This window comes from Schistocerca nitens, chromosome 4 (assembly GCF_023898315.1).
Source record: "Schistocerca nitens isolate TAMUIC-IGC-003100 chromosome 4, iqSchNite1.1, whole genome shotgun sequence".
In the NCBI taxonomy this organism is placed as follows: domain Eukaryota; kingdom Metazoa; phylum Arthropoda; class Insecta; order Orthoptera; family Acrididae; genus Schistocerca; species Schistocerca nitens.
The window spans coordinates 493,106,123-493,131,089 of record NC_064617.1 but is presented as its reverse complement, the minus strand read 5'-3'; the positions used below and the strand labels follow the sequence as shown (position 1 = coordinate 493,131,089).

Genomic DNA, 24,967 nt, shown 5'->3' with positions numbered 1-24,967 from the left:
AATGCTATTGAAATGTGCAAGCTTTTGGAGCAAGTGTGTCGTTTCAAAGGGTTAGCCACCTGTGAAATGACACGTTGTGTACCACCTGTTGTGTAAACATTGTTTGGCCTTTTACATTGGCATGACTACCACCAATTTATCAGTATAAATAGGCATAGGCAGAGGGTGTATACTAGAAACACACAATATCCTGTTGATGAACATGCTCAACAACATGACAGTCATGGCCTTCATGCCTGTTTAACTATATGTCCCATCTGGATTTTTCCATCAGACACCAGTTTCTCAGAACTCCACGAGTGGGAACTGGCCTTACAACATGTCCCACCTAGCTTTAATTTCCATTAATTTCTACACTTTCAGCATTTTTTTCTCAGTAACTATTCCTTTCTTCACTCCCTTTTCATTTTCTATATATTTTTTTTCTGGCCTGGCTATTTTTCCCTGCCCTCCACCTCTACCACATACTCAGCTTCCTGTTTATTAACTCTTGCACGGTGTTTTGTCACTAATCTCTCTCTTGCATGTTACCCTATCTTCCACCTTTAAGCTCACAGGTTTTCAAAGCTTGTCCCGTGCAGTCCCCAACAATCAGTCTTCCCTTCTCATCATGTCCGGTGAGTCTCTCCTGACCCAGGCTTCCAGGTGACTTTTACAGTGCTCTCCATTTTCTAAACCTCATCAGCATTTTCCTTCACCGCTATTCCTTCCCCCTCAACCCTTCTGCCAGGAGGAGAAGCCACCAGTTCCAAAAGCTTGGAAATTTCAATATTTTTATTTGTGTTTTCTTGTGCTGCCTCTTGCTGAGTAGATTTTTTAACCATCCAGTTACATTATATTTTCAAAAATTGATTGTTTTCATTTCGAATGAGTTGGACAAAATTCAGATCTAGAAGAGACGAGAATTGCTTTGAAGAAATTGATGAACAATAGGTTACCAGGAACACAGAATATTCTGGCAGAATTTTTCAGGCAAGGTGACCTTAGATTAGAACAAGTTCTCCTAAAACTGGTCATTTCAGTATGGAATGAGGAGAAAATCCCCAAGTAGTGGAGAGAAGGAAATATATGCTCTGCATACTAGAAAGAAGATAGTTTGGAATGTGACAACTGTCAAGGAAGTATGCTGCTAAACTTGGGATATAAAGTATTCTCCTACTGTTCTTCCTCCCAACTGATCAGAGAGACTGGCTCATATCAATGTGAATTTCACCAGCGCAATCAATACTAGATCAGGTAGACATCCTAAGACAAGTTTTAGAAAAGATAATTGAATTCTGGATTGGCATGCATCGCCTTTGCATCAGCTACAAGTCAGCATATGGTAGCCTAAACAGATAGCAACTGCACTATGCTTTGACCAAACTTGTAACTACCGGAAAATCATTAAGGATTGTGAGAGTGACAATGTATGCGGTACATAAGCAAATCTACTGTTCAGGGAAATGATATTTTGTAAATCAGTACAGCTACTTAGTTTATGCCGACAACGTAGATATAGTCACAAGAACTATAAAGGCAATGAAGAAGACATTCAGCATTTGGGAAGGCCGGTGAGAATATAGGACTGAATATCAACAAGAAGAAAGTGCCACCCCCAATAACATTGGGCGATTATACTTTTGAGAGATTTGAGCAGTTTCAGTATCTGGGAAAACAGTCAGGCACTTCAGCGACACCTCTTATGAAATTAAACAGAGATTAATACCAGCCAACAAAGCCTATTTTACATTAAAAAACTATTTTTCTCAAGACTCTTAACTCATAGTACCAAGTTAACAATTAATGAAACTCTTATGAGAACAGTGTTTACATATGCTTCAGAAACTTCATCATTATAATTAAAAGATGTTGGAATGCTAGATGCCTTTGACGGAAGGTATTTCGAATAAGTGTTGGTCCAATCTGTGAAAGAGGAAAATGGAGGAGGTACAGTCATGAGCTGTACAGTATATGTAAAGATCCTCCTCCTAGAAGAATAGTGAAATGAGCCAAATGGAGATAGGGTGAGCACGTGGCACAGATAAGTAATATGGAAGTAAAGAAAAGAATAGTAGATGGAAATCTAGGGGTGTCAGAGAGGACAGTGTCAACCAAGGACCAGATGGAATCAGGGAGGACCAGCAGAAAATGGAGTGTACAAGGAAAACTCGATTGTTGAACAGTGATATCAGACAAAGAATTGTTGAAGAGGCTGTAGAACCATAGAAGAGTAATTTCAAGAGCCTGTGCCCCATTGTGTGGTAGGTATTGTAGTTCCAATCAAAACTAAACTTTTTCCTATATCATACAAAAGTTTCAATCTCACACGGACATATTGCAAAACTGTGTTTGGATGTCTGATACTCTCTTCAAAAGTTCTTGTACTGGCTATCATGTATACCTGACACAGAGAATCTACATTGTCACGATAGCACAATGAGTACCTTTGCTTACAATTACATACCAATCAATCTACCTCATTGTCTTTGACTTCATCCTGGATGTACAAATACATAGAATATTATTCTGTGATGCAGCTGAGTTAATTACATTCATCCTTGCTATGCTGGGACATTTGTTAACAAAGTGCCACTTATAAAACCACAGTCTTCGAAACGAACCTGCATATCTGTGTATCCAATGAATTTCAGTTACACTAAAAAAACATTGGCCAAGTGCGAATAGGACATGTGCACTAAGGGTTCCATACAAATTTTTAAATTCATTCATCCTGTGAATTCAGAATCTCAAAGCATTTTGCCTGTTATCGATATAGATACTGGCAGGATATTGGTCCCAGAAATTCAAAGATCCTATCAAAATCTTTACAGTAGTTCCTCAGCTCAGCCCGGATGTACAAAAAGAAGTGAACAGGGTACTTCAGTTCATACATGCAGAGGGAGATGGTTTAATAAAAAAAAAAAATATTTTCACACTAAAACATGATTACAACTTACATTTTGTGTTTGCATCCAGTAATGTTTGTCTATTATGCTTTTGACAGATGATAAATGAAATGTATGTTCAAATGGCAAAAGAGAGATTTTATTGATGTAATTACAGGTTAACAAGTTTCAGATTTTTTGCTTTACTTGTACTGTGAAACTTTGCTTCTTGGAGAATTTCCTGATTCTAGGACAATGGGAAGTACCCTATAGGTTTTGATGAGTGAATTTGCGAGTATCAAAATATGTGACACAAATGACCAAATCTTTTGATTGTATTGACTTAGAAGCTTAAATTTTTTACACAGCCAAGGGACTATAGACATTAGTATCTGACAAAAATGAAGTTGATACAACAACATATTCCAGAGAAAAAGGGGTCTTAAAAGATGGACGGACAGATGGATAAAAAAAATGACAATTTTTTTTCTGTTTGTTATAAATACAAGTTAACAATTTCATATTTTCTCCTTTACTTGTACGCAAAAACTTGCTTCTTGCAAAATTTCATGATTATGGGTCAATAGGAAACACACTAGAGGTTTTGAGGAGTGAGTTTTCGAGTATGAAAGTACATGACATAAATGGCCGTATCTTTTGCGTGCAGTGATTCAGACACTTATAATTTTTGTGTCGCCAACGGACAATAGACCTTAGTATGTGACATAAATTTGAACTTGATACACCAAACTGTTCCAGAGACAAAGGGTCTTAACAGACGGATGGACAGAAAGACAGATGGATTGAAAATGGCCAAAGAAATATTTTTTGTGTGAGATATAGTCACAAATTAGCAATTTTCAGATTTTTTTTCTTTACGTGTACTGTGAAACCTTGCTTTGTGCCAAATTTCACGATTCCAAGTCAACAGGAAGGACAATATAGATTTTGAATTGTGGTATTTCAAGTGTCGAAGTATGCGACATAACTGGCGGTATGGTTTGACGTCTTTGACTTAGAAGCTTACAATGTTTGTGCCACCAAGAGACGATAGACCTTGGTATGTGACATAAATTGGGACTTGATACGCCACTAGAAAAAAGGGTCTTAGATAGAACCGGTTGGCATATTTTTACATATTTTTCAAATTTGTGTATACGGTTACTGCAAACGTCAGCCATGTTCAAAGTTGTACGCTTCTTCCCCGCCCATGTATCAAGGCTGTCTCGAAGTACAAAGACATCAGAAAGAAGATCCTAAACACAGGTAATTACCATACCTTCTGATGAAGTCACCCTTAGAGGTGATGAAACCTGGTCAAGGTACATAGAAAAACTATGCAACCGGTTGGCAGATTTTTACATATCTTTCAGAAGTCTTAGGTAGAGACAGACAGATGGATAAAAATGAAAAAAATATTTTTGTGTGTTATATAGTTACAAATTAACAATTTTTTGATTTTTTTCCTGCATTTGTACTGTGAAATGTTGCTTCTTACCAAATTTTGAGGTTCTAGGTCAACGGGAACCAGTCTATAGGTTTTGATTAGCGAGTTTTTTAGTATCAAAGTATGTGACATAAATGGCCATATCTTTTTTATTGCATTGACTTAGAAGCTTAAAATTTTTATACCCGCAAGGGACCATAGACTTTAATGTGTAACATAAACTTGAGCTTGATACATCTACCTGTTCATGAGAAAAAGAGTTCTTAACAGTCAGACAGACAGATAGATGGACAACAAAGTGATCATGTAAGGCTTCCATTTTTGCAGAATATGTGAAACCATTACATGTAAAGTTTGAGCTGTAAAATCTGACGTCTTCTCAGTTTTTTCTGTGATGGGATCTGCTGCATAGGCTTTTGTCAAAGACATACATCCCATTTTCTTTTCTGAAAGGCAAGTTTTAACTGTCTCAAGACTTGACATTATGCATCAGCTGTAATTGTTCTAATAGGAGCCATAAAATCCATCAGAAGAATTTTGTGTGTCAGAAAACAAGAGCAGAGTTTTTTGTTACAGAATTCAAATTTTGTGTTCTTTAAAGCATTTGTGTAGTGCTATTACACTGCCTTGTATAGAGTCATGGCTGTAATGAAACACTGTATTAAGGCCAGCATCTTTGAAATCAGCAGTTATTCTCTTTTTTTGTGCTCATTGTGTGTGGAAGAAACCTCCAGATTTGTATTTGAGATTGTGCAAATGTGTTATTCCCAGTTACATCTGTTTATCGTGAATTAATCCTGTCCTCCTTATATTTATATTAGATAAGGATATTATGTTGTGTCGTGGTTCCCCATGTTAAGTTTGACTAAGAATCATAAGGTTTTGGAGCACACTCTTTATTTGTTCCAGGATTTTTTGTGGCATTTAACAGAACTTTTACCTGAATGTGGAGAATACCAAGAAGTCCTGTCATTCAGTTTTTTTTCTTTTTTCTTTCTTTTTTTTTTTTTTTTTTTTTTTTTTTTTTTTTTTTTTTTTTTTTTTTGTAGGAAGTGTGACCAAACCATTAACAATAGTACCAAGTGCTAACTGTATCATGGTTGAACTCTGTTATGGTTGTTGGTTGTAATATTTGCATATGCTGTATCAAATTTATTCTAATCTTCACTAGAGTGTGAAAAAATATGAATTGTACACAAAATCTTTCCAGTAGTTTCAGTAACAGATCAAATTGCTTATTAGCCCACAAAACCAGCAATAGTAATTCCAGATTGAAATTAGTATAACTCCAAGCATGACTACTTCATTGTGTATGCATTTTACATTTTTGTTTTTCCTCCTCCCACTGGACAATCACTTGTTGAAGCAGGATTCACCATGTACTCTATGGGATTCTGGATTGTGTTGTACATTGCTAGACTTGCTGTTGTGCTTTTATTTTCAAGTACAAAATAGCTTTATCATGGGTACTAGGTCATATGGCTACAATACATAATACTAGTTGCTTTCTTGCCAAGTACAGTGATGGTATACACTTTAAACTTTATTAAGACTTCAAGCTTGTCACATCATTTCCACCACCCAATACTTTAGCTAGCTGGTCTCATAATTTGTAAATACAGTGACAGTTCTCTGAATGTTAAGTATAAACTAAATGTGTTTAGTTATGAGTATTTTGCATTGCTGTTGTTGGGATATTTATGTTTAATTTCTATTTGGCAATTTATTTTCCATTACTTCAAGAATAAGAATAGGATAGGTTTTCAGTGGTCATGCTTGCAGAGAGAGAGAGAGAGAGAGAGAGAGAGAGAGAGATTCTATACAAGTGTGTTTGTGTTTGTGACACAGTCTTGAGTGAACAGACCTGATATATGTTAATTGATATGGGTTTTAAGTAATTGCATGTAATGTGTGTCTACATTCTGGAAATGCTTAGTGAATGATGGACATCGGTAATTTTGTTTATGAAAATACACTAATATTAAGGGGACAATTTAGAGACTGAGCTAGTCAAGTTACTGTTGGCAGAACGTATTCTTAGGTGTTTGTGATTGTCCAAATTCATAAAACTTTATGATATACTTGAAATTACTTATGATATTATGTGTGTTGGATTGAAGCAATTATTTTTCTTGATGATTGAGGCATTTGTCACTGGCGATATCTAGGATAGAAATTACATTTTTCTGTAATTCGTCACTGCACTTGCATTATATTTTAATAATCTTATCTATTACCTCTGCATTTTTGACTAATGATTTTGTTGTAAAAAGTTATATCATTATTTTAATAAGTTTTTCATTATTCTACAGGACTTGAAGAAAGAAGCTGTTGAAGATTGCAGTAAAGCCATTGAGCTAAATCCAACATATGTGAAAGCACTCTTGCGTAGGGCACAGGCACAGGAGTCACTAGAGAAACTTGATGAAGCCTTTGAGGATTACAAAAAAATACTTGAGATTGAGCCAAGCCACAAAGAAGCAAAGGCAGCTGTTCAGGTGATTAAACTTTTCAATGCATATAACATTTTTCACTAGTATTAATGGCTTAGAAATAATGAGACTGTCATGTTGTTGTTGTTGTGGTCTTCAGTCCTGAGACTGGTTTGATGCAGCTCTCCATGCTACTCTATCCTGTGCAAGCTTCTTCATCTCCCAGTACCTACTGCAACCTACATCCTTCTGAATCTGCTTAGTGTATTCATCTCTTGGTCTCCCTCTACGATTTTTACCCTCCACGCTGCCCTCCAATGCTAAATTTGTGATGCCTTGATGCCTCAAAACATGTCCTACCAACCGATCCCTTCTTCTAGTCAAGTTGTGCCACAAACTTCTCTTCTCCCCAATCCTATTCAATACCTCCTCATTAGTTACATGATCTACCCACCTTATCTTCAGCATTCTTCTGTAGCACCACATTTCGAAAGCTTCTATTCTCTTCTTGTCCAAACTAGTTATCGTCCATGTCTCACTTCCATACATGGCTACACTCCATACAAATACTTTCAGAAACGACTTCCTGACACCTAAATCTACACTCGATGTTAACAAATTTCTCTTCTTGAGAAACGCTTTCCTTGCCATTGCCAGTCTACATTTTATATCCTCTCTACTTCGACCATCATCGGTTATTTTACTCCCTAAATAGCAAAACTCCTTTACTACTTTAAGTGTCTCATTTCCTAATCTAATTCCCTCAGCATCACCCGACTTAATTCGACCACATTCCATTATCCTTGTTTTGCTTTTGTTGATGTTCATCTTATATCCTCCTTTCAAGACACTGTCCATTCCGTTCAACTGCTCTTCCAAGTCCTTTGCTGTCTCTGACAGAATTACAATGTCATCGGCGAACCTCAAAGTTTTTACTTCTTCTCCATGGATTTTAATACCTACTCCGAATTTTTCTTTTGTTTCCTTTACTGCTTGCTCAATATACAGATTGAATAACATCGGGGAGAGGCTACAACCCTGTCTCACTCCTTTCCCAACCACTGCTTCCCTTTCATGCCCCTCGACTCTTATAACTGCCATCTGGTTTCTGTACAAATTGTAAATAGCCTTTCGCTCCCTGTATTTTACCCCTGCCACCTTCAGAATTTGAAAGAGAGTATTCCAGTCGACATTGTCAAAAGCTTTCTCTAAGTCTACAAATGCTAGAAACGTAGGTTTGCCTTTTCTTAATCTTTCTTCCAAGATAAGTCGTAAGGTCAGTATTGCCTCACGTGTTCCAACATTTCTACGGAATCCAAACTGATCTTCCCCGAGGTCGGCTTCTACCAGTTTTTCCATTCGTCTGTAAATAATTCGCGTTAGTATTTTGCAGCTGTGACTTATTAAACTGATAGTTCGGTAATTTTCACATCTGTCAACACCTGCTTTCTTTGGGATTGGAATTATTATATTCTTCTTGAAGTCTGAGGGTATTTCGCCTGTCTCATACATCTTGCTCACCAGATGGTAGAGTTTTGTCATGACTGGCTCTCCCAAGGCCATCAGTAGTTCTAATGGAATGTTGTCTACCCCCGGGGCCTTGTTTCGACTCAGGTCTTTCAGTGCTCTGTCAAACTCTTCACGCAGTATCTTATCTCCCATTTCGTCTTCATCTACATCCTCTTCCATTTCCATAATATTGTCCTCAAGTACATCGCCCTTGTATAAACCCTCTATATACTCCTTCCACCTTTCTGCCTTCCCTTCTTTGCTTAGAACTGGGTTGCCATCTGAGCTCTTGATATTCATACAAGTGGTTCTCTTCTCTCCAAATGTCTCTTTAATTTTCCTGTAGGCAGTATCTATCTTACCCCTAGTAAGACAAGCCTCTACATCCTTACATTTGTCCTCTAGCCATCCCTGCTTAGCCATTTTGCACTTCCTGTCGATTTCATTTTTGAGACGTTTGTATTCCTTTTTGCCTGCTTCATTTACTGCATTTTTATATTTTCTCCTTTCATCAATTAAATTCAATATTTCTTCTGTTACCCAAGGATTTCTATTAGCCCTCGTCTTTTTACCTACTTGATCGTCTGCTGCCTTCACTACTTCATCCCTCAGAGCTACCCATTCTCCTTCTACTGTATTTCTTTCCCCCATTCCTGTCAATTGTTCCCTTATGCTCTCCCTGAAACTCTCTACAACCTCTGGTTCTTTCAGTTTATCCAGGTCCCATCTCCTTAAATTCCCACCTTTTTTCAGTTTCTTCAGTTTCAATCTGCAGTTCATAACCAATAGATTGTGGTCAGAATCCACATCTGCCCCAGGAAATGTCTTACAATTTAAAACCTGGTTCCTAAATCTCTGTCTTACCATTATATAATCTATCTGAAACCTGTCAGTATCTCCAGGCTTCTTCCATGTATACAGCCTCCTTTCATGATTCTTGAACCAAGTGTTAGCTATGATTAAGCTATGCTCTGTGCAAAATTCTACAAGGCGGCTTCCTCTTTCATTCCTTCCCCCCAATCCATATTCACCTACTATGTTTCCTTCTCTCCCTTTTCCTACTGATGAATTCCAGTCACCCATGACTATTAAATTTTCGTCTCCCTTCACTACCTGAATAATTTCTTTTATCTCGTCATACATTTCATCTATTTCTTCATCATCTGCAGAGCTAGTTGGCATATAAACTTGTACTACTGTAGTAGGCATGGGCTTTGTGTCTATCTTGGCCACAATAATGCGTTCACTATGCTGTTTGTAGTAGCTAACCCGCACTCCTATTTTTTTATTCATTATTAAACCTACTCCTGCATTACCCCTATTTGATTTTGTATTTATAACCCTGTAATCACCTGACCAAAAGTCTTGTTCCTCCTGCCACCGAACTTCACTAATTCCCACTATATCTAACTTTAACCTATCCATTTCCCTTTTCAAATTTTCTAACCTACCTGCCCGATTAAGTGATCTGACATTCCACGCTCCGATCCGCAGAACGCCAGTTTTCTTTCTCCTGATAACGACGTCCTCTTGAGTAGTCCCCGCCCGGAGATCCGAATGGGGGACTATTTTACCTCCGGAATATTTTACCCAAGAGGACGCCATCATCATTTAATCATACAGTAGAGCTGCATGTCCTCGGGAAAAATTACGGCTGTAGTTTCCCCTTGCTTTCAGCCGTTCGCAGTACCAGCACAGCAAGGCCGTTTTGGTTAATGTTACAAGGCCAGATCAGTCAATCATCCAGACTGTTGCCCCTGCAATTACTGAAAAGGCTGCTGCCCCTCTTCAGGAACCACATGTTTGTCTGGCCTCTCAACAGATACCCCTCCGTTGTGGTTGCACCTACGGTACGGCCATCTGTATCGCTGAGGCACGCAAGCCTCCCCACCAACGGCAAGGTCCATGGTTCATGGGGGGGGGAGACTGTCATATAACAACAAAAAAATCACTTCTCTTTGCCCTCACAAACCCTGTACTCTGTTCTAGGCTTCTCTCTAAAGAAAAAGTTTGGCAGGACTGGGAATCAAACTTGGTCCCCCTGTGCCTCAGCCACAATTACTGACAGCTCAGCTGTAGACACAGATGTGAAACCACTAAAATCCAATAACATTTACGAAGTTCGAACTTACTGATGGAAGATAGGACCAATAACTTCGGTTTTCATTATTTTTATATGTGTCAAAGTTGAGAAACAGTTATTTCTTTCTGGTTACTAATTTCGAACCACAGCATCAGTTTTCAAACCATAGCCTTGGATGTAGATGTAATCGTACAGTCCACCAATTTGTATATGTGAGTAACCAATTTTTCATTACTTGTCACTGGTAATCATTACATGAATTAAAAATGTTAAATTATATGAATGTGTGGTGTCTGTTCTTCTTACGTGTCTGAAAGAACACACACCGCACATTCATATAACTGATTTGCCATTGTGGGCAATGTGTCCACAATATCCAGGGTGGATGCACATTTCGTTCAACCTCCTGTGGCAGTCTAAAAATAGTGAGCTTGGAGGTCATGGATGGGGACTATGGATAGATGGCACTAGGTGGGAATGTGGGTCAGCCAGGGAGCATGGCAAGGTAGTCCACACATTTATGATAAACACTGTGTCTGGATGGCACATTGGTTAATGCAACTGCCTAGTAAGCAGAAGAGCCCAAGTTAGTCCCAGTCCGGCACACATTTTCACTCACTGCTGCTGATTCCACATAAAGTCCCAATGCCACTTATTCCACATAAAGCCCCAATGCAAGTGATATCAATAGTTCCTTCCCTTTCATTTCCTTTCTACATCACGTTACATACTATAATGTGTATCACAGCTGCGGATTTTGCATGGTGTCTGTTCTTTCAGACATGTCCAAGTACTGCGGATAGGTGGTGCTGGGTGGGAATGTGGGTCAGCCGGTGAGTGTGCCGAGATAGTGAGATAGTCCGCGCATTTGCGACAAAAACACTGTGTCCAGATGGCAAAGTGGTTAACGCTACTGTGTAGTAAGCAGGATATCCTGTGTTCGAGTCTGGATCCAGCACACATTTTCACTCACTGCCGCTGATTCTGCAAAAAGTCCTGACACAGTTGTATCAATAGTTTCTTCCCTTCCCTTCCCCGTTCCCCCTTTGCCCTTCCCCCTTCAAGTTACAAAATTTGAAGCTTCATATGAGTATACAGTGTGATTTCTTTCCAATGTAATGGGTTTGCTGTGTTTGATTGGCAAGGAATTGCAATGTATACTCACATGAAGTTTAAAATTTTGTTTTCATATAGTGATTACTAGTGATGAATAATGAACATTTGGTTACTCACATGTACAATGATGGACTATATGATTACACTTACATCTAGTGCTATGGTTTGAAAATGGACTTGATGGGTCAAAACTAGTCACCACAGAGAAATGACTATTATCGTATGTTTGATGGATATTGGAAGAAAATAAAAATATCCTATACATTGGTTTATTGGTCCATTTATCCTGCAAAAAATTAACCACAGCTAGAGAAAACTGAAAAAGATATTGCTATTTTTTCTTCAAAATATTCCATACTCACCTCAAAAAAGTGCAAAATTAGATGTTTCGATCTCAGTGTTACGTTGTTCTTTTTCTAGCCCACATAATCTTAGTTTGCTTTACTCGTCCACACACAAGAAATTTCTCAAGTGTCACACATTTATGTATTTCCTGTGACCATAAAGTAATCCTGTCTCCTTAAAGCTTGACAAACCTTACATGTAATGATTTTGTCAGTGTCATTAAAAAGGCAAAAACATTTCCGTGCGTTTTCTCAATATGTCCAAGCATTCTGTTGGAGTTATGCTTGTCACTATCAAATAAACTTGTCATCTGGAAAGAATTAATAGAGATATGCATCTCATCATTAATGTTTGATCAACAGTTATTGACTTTGGTATGGCTATAAAAACCAGTCATAACTTGTAAACAGCTGTATGAATTTTTGTTTATAATTTGTGAATGTTATTTTTAACCCTTTGAAAGTGGCGGACATGCTTGCTACTTGACTGCTGCATCATCATCAGTAATCCAGCTAGCTGCTTGACAAGTGCCTTGCACTGCAGCTTACCTGCACCTGAATTACTCAGAATGACCTATGTTGCTCCATGCAGAATATTTTCTTTGAGTTTGGCCATTACCGATACAACATAGATACAATGAATGTGCAAGTTATTCAGACAGTTAAGTTTCTGACTCTGAAACTTCACTGCAAATAAATAATTGAAAAACTCAGAGTTATTTTAATTGTTTCCTTGACTTAAATTATGTCTTTTGATACTATTTTAGTAGTTTATGATGAAAGCAACACTCACCTTTGGCCAGTGTTTCTTACCATCTGCTCCTCTCCATGTATTCCTCACTGTTTTAACTGAAGGAATAGTAAAACAAATCACAACTTACTTGAGGATATTTTTGTTGGTGAAAAAATCATAGTACATTAATTGTGAGGGGAAGGGATGTACTGACCATCTGTTGTATTGCTCTGATGTCAGCATTTACTGTGAACCACAATATAAACTTTTTCACTCCAGTTTATTGAATGCATTTCATGTGAGCCTTTTGTCATTTTATGTATAATTTATTCTTTAAACTATAACAGAGGGCTTAATCAAAGGATATATTTCCCAGCTGCAATAAGTACACTGTGTAAATAGTGTTAGTAAAGCACAAATATTGCTGCCCTGGGTAGTAGCTAATCAAAATGCTATTTTAATTTTGATTTACTTTTTGTGAACTTTAAATAGTTGACTATCTACGAATGACTTTCTTTTGAGCAGTGATGCTTAATGTTTATGTTTTTTTATATCCAATCTGAAATAAACACTTCAGAATCCAAAATGTCAAACAGTTCCTGTTCGTCAGTGCTAATTTAACTTCTCTCCCCATTAAATTGAATTTAAATTATTATGACTGAATTATATTTTGTTACTTGAGTGGAAACTTTTGGGCAAGAGAAGTCGCTCCTCCATTATTTTAACACATATATATCCCACACTTCCTGCTATACATTTAATTCCTAATTGAATTCTCAAGTGCGTAAAACAAAATTATTAGACAGTTACAGTTCATAATCATACTATGTCTGCCTCTCAATGTCGAGGTTAGCACCTGGAATAAAATTTCTTTAGCTCTGCAGAATGCCAGCAATCCTTGACTCTGAAAATTCATTACATAGTCAGAGGCACAATCGTATGCCATGGGGAAGCCGTCTTGGGTGCTATGATGTATTCATTCTGCAGCATGGGAATCAGTGTCAAAGTTGTGTATTAATTTCAATAAAAGTCCAAAAATTAATCTCTCAAAATAGAGCATAAATGAATGTGTTGCAGGCTTTACTGATTTTCTAGGATACAAAGTTCCCTACTAGTTACGACGTATCAAATAATGTTCTGAGCCACAGACAACGGAGAAGTTAAAATACCCAAAGAATAAAATGTTTCTTTTCCATTAATGAAATTATATTTTTCCATAAATGATTTTCAAAGCTACATTTCAGCTACATTATTCTCTTGTATGAGATGAAATGTTATCATAATTAATTAAATTTCATTCCATATTCAGAATGGCAGCTTACAACAATGCCGCTAATTACAGTTCCACTGCAATCCTACTGTCCACAATTCTAATCAGAAGTCAGCCTGTCCATTGTACAAGTAACGTTCCACATTATATCCACCAAGTTTTTATATCATGAGTCAGAGATAATCTGTCTTTCACAGTTGTAATGAGTCTTTGACCCGTATAGATGACTTACGCAGTTATGCAAAAACATTTGCTCTTAAAAAAAAAGACAGAGAAAATGGTGATACTACACGAGCACAGTAACTCCTCCACAAACAACTTTCAAGGGAGATATGTCTAAGTACTAGAAAAAAACCTCTTCAAATATATAACATTACATTTTTAGCATATAATTCCAATAAAATTTCACTAGGTAACCTTCAAAATTAAATAATCAATGTCTCTGAGCCCTTTTCATTGGTGCCCAAGTTTTAATAGTTACACATTGGAAGTAGTCAGTTAAGTACAATTGTGCTTCATTGACAAAATGTGTGCTGGGTTTCATTTGTGTACTTCGTAACAGATATTACTGCATCATAAACACATGAAGTCTATGTGTTTTTCAGCCCAGAAATTCATCTGAAGAGAAGCTTCAAAGTCAGTTACTCAAACGTGTTCAAATTCTTTTCACTTTTCTGTATGTACTATTCATTCTTTTTTATCTGGGGTTTGGATTAGAAATAGCAAAGTGACGGTTCTTTTTTGAGTTCGTGCATGGTGCACACGGGGCCCCGAGCTATTGCATCTCATTCTTCATTCCCTAGCTGCGTTTCCTTCTCCCTAACCCCTCCTTCCCTATCCCCACTCCTTCCCCTTCTTGGAGATCTGATTTATGTCGACCTGGCTATTCCCCTGGTTTCCTGTATGGGTTGCAATTTTGTTCCTTTTGCCTGTTCTTTTGTCCTTTTGGTGTTAAGGTCACCACTTGAGGTTTGACCTCCACTTCAGAATTTCCTGTTTTTAGTGTGAGCCATATGGGGTAGTACTCCCTCCGTAGTATCTACGGTGTGGATCCCTCACCCACCCTGCTTCCTTCCCCTCTCCCTTCCCCACTGTAGCCCCCTTCCACCATGGTAGGTCACCACCACGTGTAGCCAGTCTGTGTGGTGGGGCTGTTATGTACCCATATGGCTGAGCCCCCTGACAACACAGGGATCACACTACTGATACCTGAGCTGTTCCCTCCCAGTGTATGACACTGGACTCACATTCAGGAGGACGACGGTTCAATCCCCCATCGGCCATCCTGATTTAGGTTTTCTGTGATTTCCCTAAGTTGCTCCTGGCAAATGCCAGGATGGTTCCTTTGAAAGGGCGCCGCAGACTTCTTCCCTGTCCCTCCCTAGTCCGATGAGGCTGATGACCTTGCTGTCTGGTCTCCTTCCCCAAGCAACCCAACCCTCCCCTTTTATGCCAAGGAGTGATTGCTTATCGTCTTGGAGCATTGGAACTCCCGGCAATGTCCATTTTGCCAGAGGACCCTTGCTGAGGCTGGGTGGTGTCCAAGGGGAGAGCCCCTTGTCAGAGTGAGTGGTATCAGGGCAGATACTTGGTGCACGAAGCATATCAAGCTGCAAAAATTTGGCCTCTCTCAAATGGCCGTCTCTTCAAATGGTGAACGATCCTTGATTGCTGCTTCGTATGATCCGGCAACCTTCCCTTCCCTGGCTACACCATGGGAGGAGGGCCAAGCTCGCCATCTTGGGCTGAAAGCCTTTCCCCGTTACCTCGTGTGTATTAGGATGGATGCATACACATTCACCACTACAAAGCCATTGTTATTCGTGGAAAATATCGAGGACAAACTTAGTGGAGTGGAGTCTATGTGTAAGATGCCTCGGGCTCCCTGTTGATCAAAGCTTCTTCTGCCACTCAATCCACAGCTATTCGTGCCTGTAATCATCTTGGCAATGTCCCGGTGTCTTGTCACTCCTCACCAATCCCTGAATATGGTCCAGGGAGTAATTTTTCATAGGGACCTCATCCTGCAAACTGATGAGGAACTTTGGGCTAATCTGGCGTTCATTTTGTTCTATGTGTGCAGAAGGGTTGCAAAGACAACTGCACTGATACTGGTGCCTTCATTCTGGCATTCGAGGTGATACCCTCCCAGAGAAGGTCAAGGTTATGTGCTACAGATGTGACATGAAGCCATACACCCCTCCACCTATGCTGTGCTTTCGGTGCTTCTGTTTTAGACACGTCTTTCCACTGTACGGCGGACTCTTTGTGTGATGACTGTTGCCACTCACTCCATGAGGGAAGCCCCTGTGTTCTGCCGCCTGTGTGTGTGTCAATTCTGCTGACTGCCAATCCCCTCGCTTGCCGAATTGCCCGGCTTACAAGAGAGAAAAGAAGATCCAAGAGTACAAGTCCCTGCATCGCCTGTCTTAAGCTGAGGCTCGCCAGAAGTATGAGAGACTCCATCCAGTGTCACTATCTTCAAATTTTGCCTCTGTTACTTCCTTTCCTCCTCCTCCTCCTCCCTCGTCCTTACCCCAGCCCCATCCCACTCTCCCCTCCCCCTCCCCTGCATTTCCCACAACCTCCCATCAGGGAGCTGCTCCCCCTTTCCGGCCGCCCCCTTTCTTCAACATCTGCCGGTGATGGGGCTCCCTCCCAGGACCCCTCTCCCCAGCGTATCTCAGGCCAAAAGACTGTTACCACCACTCGGCCATGAGGCGCACCATCTGTGTGCCCCAAGGTTGCCTGCTCTCTTTTGGTTCCTGTACTCATCCTGTGCCCTGCCCTCCTCCACCTCAGAAAGAGAAGAAGAAGAAACATAAATCCCAAGACAAGGCACCCCCGTGGCCCCGGAGGTGCCATCTCCCCCCTCGCAACCTGAGTCTGACATGTTATTTATGGATGTCACCCCTCCTTGTAGGTGATAACTACGACCAAGTGACCTGACCACCTCGGCTTCTTCACATCTACCTTGGACCCAGGATCATCCAATGGAACGGCAATGGATACTATCATCACCTACAGGAAATGCAATGTCTTGTCTCCTCTTATTCTGCATTCTGTCTCGTTCTTCAAAAAACATATTTCCATGATGACCACTCTCCAAGTTTTCGTGCTTATTGGGCATTCTGCCAGAACTGTGCTGGTCCTGGGGTGGCATATGGTGGGATCTGCACTTTGGTTTGCTCCTATGTCATTAGTGACTGGATCCCCCTATGTACCACCTTGGAAGTGATAGTGGTTAAAGTGCAAACGACTCTGGAAATCACCATTTGCAATGTCTACCTACCTCCAGGTTGGCCATTTGTTTATGTTGCACTGTCTACCTTAATCCAGCAACTCCGACCCCCATTTCTCCTCCTTGGGGACTGCAATGCCCACCATCCACTGTGGAGGGAGTGTCACTGCAGCGGGTAGGGGTATCCTAATTGATCAACTTATCACGGACCTCGATTTGTGTCTCCTCAATGATGGTTCCCCTATCAACTTTAGTGCCGCTCATGGCACCTTTTCTGCTATCAATCTCACGATCTCCTTCTGTGCCCTCATGGCTTCCCTACATTGGTCATCACATGATGACCTTCGTAACAGTGACCACTTTCCAGTGATTTTATCGTTCCCCCTGCTGCTGCCAGGCAGACAGGCCCACACATTGGGCATTCTGCAGGGCCAATTGGCCTTTATATATGTCTGCTGTCCACTTTAACACTGCCTTCTCAAATTCCATTGATGTAGCTGTGCAAAGCTTCTCTGCCTCTCTTCCTTATGCTGCTGGCGCTGCTGTCCCCCTATCTTCAGGTCCCCCTCGTCGCCCACCAGTATCGTGGTGGACCAAGGATGTCACAGTCGCTGTCCATGACCACCAATGGGCGCTGCAGCAATTGAAGCGATAACCTTCACAGCCCAACCTCCTCACTTTTAAGCGTCTCCGTGCTAAGGCTCCTTACCTTATTAAGCTAAGTAAAAAGGAATGCTGGGTGCCTTGTTTCTTATGCAGTCACCATTCACCAATTCCCTGACCATCCCATGTGCGCTGTGCTCTTCGCCAATGAGGGATGTCTCCCTCCCTAACACCTGCCCATGGGTGGGATTGCCGGTTGGCATGCTCCTCACTTCCCTCTCTCAGAATCTCCATCTCCACTCACTGGACTGTACCCCGTGTCTTTCCTCCCTTACCTCCCTCCTTGGATGGTGCCTAAACCACAGATTAGGACTGTTCTATTCCAGGGTCCTAAGGTCTGTCACTCCTATAGTTTTCCAGCATCTTGTCTGTGCCATCCTTGCAGAGTTTCAGGGTGCCACCATCTTTTACACTGATGGTTCTAAGACCATCGATAAGGTGGGATATGCTTTCACGCCTTCTACTGGCTTCGAACACCATTTACTGCCAGGATCATGTAGTGTGTTCACAGCAGAGCTAACCATTCACGGGGCCCTCCTTTTTGTTTCTCAGGCCTCCCTCCACAGTGTTTTAATTTGTTCAGTCTCCACGAGCAGCTGCAGGCTATTGGTCAGTGCTACTCTTGTCACCCTTTGGTCTCTGCTATTCATGACCTTCTCTTTGCCATTGAGCATGCCACCTGTTCATTGTCTTTCTCTGGGTCCTAAGTCAAGTGGGCATCCCAGGGAATGAATTGGCCAACCGTTTGGCTAGAGAAGCAGATACATACCCCCATTTCCTTTCATGATTCCAGCTGCGGATATGGGGATCTGTCAAATCTCACTTTGCCCAACAGTGGGATCCCATCTGGAGTGCTACTGCTCATAATAATAAACAACACACAATCAAGGAGTCCACTGCAGTTTGGGGCACTTCTCTCTGCCCCTCTCGGAAGGAGTCTATTGTTTTATTCTGTTTACACATTGGCCATACCCGTCTCACTCATCGTTTCCTGCTACCTAATACCCACCCCCACAATGTGGTTGTGGTGTCGGACTGACAATATCTCACATATTGGTGGCATGTCCCCTTCTTTCGACCCTTCATGCTAAGTATAATCGTCCTGCTTCCTTAAGTTTAATATTAGCAGACGATCCACGGATGGTTGACCTGGTCCTCAGTTTCCTCCGTGAAAGTGGGTTTTATTTCCAGATATGAGGCGCTCCTTTAGTCTTGGAGCAGGGGAGGGTAGTTGTGGTTGGGACTCCTTTTGCAGCCTTCACAGTCTGAGACCCCATCATCACCCCCCTTTTTTCCCCCCAGTTTTTAGATTTAGTCTCACCTTTTATGCTTTTACTGTGTTTGTTTAATGTTCATTCTTTTATAATTTGACTCCTCTACCTGAATCCGTCCACTTTTAGGAGACCCTCTTTCTTATATAACCCTCTTTGGAATCGCATGACTGATGACCTCACCGTTTGGTCCGATACTCTCTCAATCAATCAATCAATCAACTACCTGACAACAGAGTTTACATACTTGTACAAAACTCTCCACAAGAATGAAACTTCGAAACCCAAATCATTTGTGCTTTCTAGACAAATAAAAGGTGAAATAGGACAATGAAAAGAACATGGGTTTGGCATTCCTAACCTTAAGCAAAAGTGCTTACTGCCCAGGTAGTTAAATTCAAGGATAATTCAGATTTGAATTGCTTTTTTGGTGACAGGTAATGTTACAAAAGCAATATTTTTCTTTTTATACTTTTTGTCCTTCAACACATTTATTTACCAGAATGGCAGCTTCCTCATAAAAATATTAGTACTTCAGCAACCTATTACACATTTACTGTCGACTGCTTTACCATTACTGAAGTTTTGCCCACCTGAGCCTCCTACATGAGCGAAAAAGAATGTTTGAGATATGATCAGTGAATTGCTTTGATTTTTTAGCTGGTTAAAGCTGCTGTGTGCAGCTGAAGATTGTTATTCAATAATATTGGCAGTATAGTTTCTTGCAGTAGGTAGGTTTCATATTAACCAACTACCTGCAATATTATTCTGCATCCATCAGCCTTCCATCACAATGAAAATCAATGTGCAACACACATTTTGTATCCTGAATGACAGTCGCTAGAAGTTGTGTGTCTAACGGGTTTGTTCTGGCTTTGACTGCAATATCCCCCACACCTTTTCCCAATATCCCCCACACCCTTTCCCCTTTTACATTTGTCTTATTTTTTTCTGGTGTATAGTGAAAACCTGAATCTTGTCACTTGAAAGTCACTTCCTCTCACTGAGGACACATGGGACCCACCTTATTGATGTCTTGTGATATCAAAGATCTTCTTCTGATAATAGTATGAACACTCTCACATTCAGTGAGATGTTGACATCAGCTGAGCATTGGTAATTTTCTATATTGTTATGGTCAGTGACAATGTTTTCATTAGTCATACCCAACCATGAAGGACAATAGCGAGCTTTATCTTCAACATGATCATGACAGTGGAAACATCACTGACCCATTCAAACACTTCGGTCTTTCCAAATAGAGCAGCTGCAAACTTTGTTTCGTCTTGTTAAAGTCTCAGTGTATTTGTCATCTTCTTTAACGTGGAAATGAATAATATTGTGTTGCGCAACAAGGGGGAGATGGTTATAAGTGCTGCACTCAACTGATGGACAACTGTTATGGAATGACAAGGGAAGAATTTGCTTGGAATGATGTGAGTGCCCCAGCCAACAACAACTAGCAATCCATGGTGCTTCTGGCTCTTTCACCATGCACAGTGTGGAAGTTTGGCTTAAATTCGTTTGAATTGTGGACAGTGTGGTGTGTACAGAACTGGGTATGAATGTGGACCCCAGTATATAGGCCCAACATAGCATTGTAATTTCATCGTCAAGATATTACCTTCTTTTGAATGCTCAGATGTTACCAGTAATTAGTTCTGAGCCTCTTGTGATCAAAAAGAAGCTGTGGGAGTAAGTGTAAAAGTGTTTTGCTGAAGCAGAACAGAAGTTTCCATCTAAATTAAACTCCCTGCCACATTACACTGCCACCACCACCACCACCACCACCACCACCACCACCACCACCACATTGGGCAGTGTGTGACTGGTCCATCTGGTGTTCTGTTGGGAAAGCAGAGGTGTAATCCAGAATCTATAAATAACAGCTTCCACTTCACCAGAACAGGAGTAGAATATTTATTGAAACATTGTATTGGGGTGAATTTATCTTTTTGCTGATAATCAAGAAAATTTTGCCATATCGTTGCTATGAAAACTTTACTTTAAAAGTTATTTCTTAACATAACTAATTCACCAAAGCTGATATTACCTATGGTCTCATTTTCAGTCATAGCTAAAAACATCTGGCCAAAGTCTCTTGTGAACATAATTCCCAATCATATTTGTTGAAGCTATTGCATTGATAGATCAGTTTTCAGTTCACAGAGTTTGAAGTACCTTTTTTTTTTTTTGACAAAATTGTTTCGAGATAATATTATTTCCATATACAGGACAGATTATATGTTTATTATGTTGGGTTTTTATCCACACTGTATAATAATTTTCTGTGTTGCAGAGATTACCATATGAGATAGAACAGAGAAATGAAAAACTGAAAACGGAGATGCTATGTAAGTAAAGCAAAATTAATTCCTATTCTCCGAGAGAACAAAAGTAACAGAACAAGCTAACGGAAGTATTGTCACTGTTTCAGCAAAACTGAAGGATTTGGGTAACATGATACTTCGACCATTCAACCTTTCAACTGAAAATTTTGAACTCAAGAAAGATCCAAACTCTGGTGGCTATTCCGTTAATTTTAAGCAGAATCCAAGATGAAAAATTGTGATAATGAATGTAATTTATTGGCACATGGACTGTTGTACAATTTTAACAGTCCTTTCTTGTGACTGCATCTTTCTGTGATATATTATATGATATTACAATATGCACCAAAATAAATAAAATCTAATCATGATGCTAGTCAGTGAAAGCTAATTTTGAAGATACAAGTCAGGACCATTATTGCTTGTGAGACCATTTTATTAAGTTCATTGTTTTTAAGACACATGTAGTATTAGCTAAATAGTAGGGCTGTTGGTGTAATAAGAATCCTAATTGTAAGTGTGATAAGTTAGTGTTTTCCTTCAGCATTTTCCTTCAGCACTTCAAATTAGTTGCAAATATGTACTTATTGTGGATTTGGCAAATAACAGACAAATATGACTTCATTGAAGTATTAATGTAGATACCGTATTTACTCGAATCTAAGCCGCACCTGAAAAATGAGACTCGAAATAAAGGGGGAAACAAAAAAAAAAGTTCCCGAACCTGAAATTTGAGACTCAAAATTCAAGGGGAGAGAAAAGTTTTAGGCCGCACCTCCAAATCGAAACAAAGTTGGTCCATTGTAATATGAGACACAATTTAGGTCAAACGAATGACGATACAGCTACATTAGTTTGGTTAGAATCGTAAGCTTAGCAGTTAAGCTTTACCAGGTAGCCATTGCTATGCGTCAGGCGCTCCGTCCGTATTTATACGGGTACCCTTCCTTTTTCACGTGCTTCGTCTGGTTTGAATCGATTGCTTATTTTCCTTTGATCTGATAAGTGCCATTTTCTTTGTTATATGTGTTTACGTCACTCCAAGCTGAAAATGCATTACTGTACTGTGTCATGCATTGTTTGTCGCATTCCGAAAGTGCGTGTTTATGGCCTGTCGTCGCTCGCGGCATGGCTTGCTTTTGGGGCAAAATTTTTCTCCGTTTGAAAATCTTTGCGGCTGCTTCGTTAGTACATCAAATTCTGAACAGAAATTAGAGTCATCTTAGATTTAAAAATCTATTCAGTTGCCTTGCTTCATTCCTGACTGTATCACTATTAGGCATAAGAATAATACGAATATAAACATGACACGATACGTATATTCTTCCGCGTTTGCTGTTGTCTCACTCTAGTTTCGTAGTTTATTAGGCAGACAGGATTTAAATGAGATAGCAGCAAACACGAAAGAATACATGGCAAAATGTTTACATTCATATTATTCTTATGGTGAAGAGAATACTGCATGTGATTCACATTTCATCAGGTTCCTATTAGCAACAATCTCTTCTCACAGGTAGGAAAAATTCAGAACGTAGATTTGGCCATATGGACAAACATCCCAAACAGTCTTGCCAGTCGGATTTTCGTAGTACATTGAAATTCTGCTACATTTGAAGATGAAAAATACGGAATTTGTATTTACTTCGTTGGATAATGTATGAAAATGCAGTGTTCGAAACTCGGGGCGGAGAAAAAAAGCTCGTCTTCCACCTTTTTTTTTTTTTTTTTTTTTTTTTTTTTTTTTTTTTAATTTATTTACTGACGCAGAGGTTTTGGCGCCAGTATTTACCTTTGTGCCTACAAAGCATGCCTGTGTAGCGCTACATATATTCGACGGCAGAAGTTAGTTGTGGCGGCACCTACCAACATTTTTCAGAACTTCCGCTTGCTTTGCACTCGATTCTAAGCCGCAGGCGGTTTTTTGGATTACAAAAACCGGAAAAACAGTGCGGCTTAGATTCGAGTAAATACGGTAAGTTATTAAAACAGATGAAACTATGTTAGTTTGTTAAATGTTGTGGAAACAAGTGATTAACATGCTGTGAGCACATATTATACTGTCATAGTTTTTCATCAGTTCATGAATTGTTTTCAAGGCAGAACTTTTATATATAAACAGCAGTTCTTGTGATATCATATCATTGTATGATTTTGGGTAGAAGGTGCTGAAGAGTATTACGCATAGAGCTATAACTTCCAATAAATATTCAAGACTACCTCTGTGCAGTGATAACAAACTAAAGCTGAATTTTATTGATTCAGACAAAGTTATGCATTTCCAAGTGTCAAAAGGTGATTGACAGCGAGTGGAAACTCACATTACTTGTCATTCACAGTCGTATGTTGGTAGCATTAATTTTGAAGACATCTTCTGAAATGATTAAGGTTTCCAGCAATAGGGAGGGGAAAACTAAAAAATACAAGAAGAAAGTATGCTACTATCCTCAAATATCTTTTTACTTCAGATGAATTTCAAATCATTTCTGTGTCTTCAGTTGAATTGAATTAATGATTACAGACTGTAATGTAAGTTTTGTTTTTGTCTGATTTTAGTGGACACAGGTTACTTTTGAAAAACTGCGCACAGTTGCATTGTACAGTTTTCACCTTGTGGAGATACAAAACTGGTTACCCAAAATTGAGCATGAAACTTAGCAACACCTGGATACATACACTTTAAATAAATCTACTTGATGGTTGTTCAAATCACACATAATGTACCATTAAGATGGGTTTTTATGTTTTCAATTGATATTCAGTATAATTACATCAATCTCAAATATATAAAGTAAATGTTCATGTAATGTACACTTTTTAAAACAGTTTGGGAATTGGAGATGATATCCTGTTATATCCTGAGCTGACTGTTATGGCTGGAGTAGCTGAGAGTATATTCAACAACACTATGAAAAGGGTGGATTGCTACTCATTGTAAAGATGACACATTGAGTTCCAGACAAGCACAGTGAAAAGACTATTATGCATTTGATCATCCGGCCAAAGCATTCTTTTGAAAAGAAGGCGCACACACACACACACACACACACACACACACACAAAAGTAAGCAAGCAAGCAGACATCACATGCACGTGACTGCTAGCTCTGGACTCTGAAAAAGTCTGGCTGGAGCAGCTGTAGGTAATGATCATGTGTGTATGAGGTGTGCTTGCTTGCTTGTGTGTGTGTGTGTGTGTGTGTGTGTGCGTGCGTGCGTGCGTGCGTGCGTGCGTGCGGGGGTGTACTGAGTGCATTTCTCAAAAACTGGCACCCTAAGAGTTGCCTATTTTCAATCCTTATTTTTCAGTATTATACAAATAACAGTGATGTAATATCTGAATATAATCTGTCAAATTTTGATGGGATAAATGTTAGTAAATGGCATAGAGATGTCCCAAAGTAAAATTTCATGAGTGGCATTCCCAAGCACCTGGAAGACCCCATCAGTGTTTGGTCACCTGGTGCAAGTAGTTTTTCGGCTTCGGTATTTCTTCTACTTCAGTGACTTGGGCATAGATAAAGTTGAGAAAAAATGATTAGTACAGCACACACCCAGTCTCCAACTGAAGAAATTTTGAACCTGGGAACCTGCGATTTAGTAAATAGTAAATGATGATGTGAAATTTACTGACTGGTTTTGCACAAATGGGCAAATGTAAAGCT

The 24,967-nt window shown here is 39.6% G+C and overlaps 1 protein-coding gene across 1 annotated transcript in view; it reads left to right on the top strand.

Moving 5' to 3' along the window:
- LOC126251370 (tetratricopeptide repeat protein 1-like) overlaps window positions 1-23,035 on the top strand; it is a 38,938-nt gene extending 15,903 nt beyond the window's left edge. Inside the window, exons 3-5 of the mRNA XM_049951753.1 lie at window positions 6,627-6,812; window positions 21,276-21,330; window positions 21,414-23,035. Coding sequence (XP_049807710.1) covers window positions 6,627-6,812; window positions 21,276-21,330; window positions 21,414-21,538 — 366 coding nt within the window. The 3' untranslated portion in view covers window positions 21,539-23,035. The remainder of the gene's footprint in view (window positions 1-6,626; window positions 6,813-21,275; window positions 21,331-21,413) is intronic.
- Window positions 23,036-24,967: the final 1,932 nt, after the last annotated feature.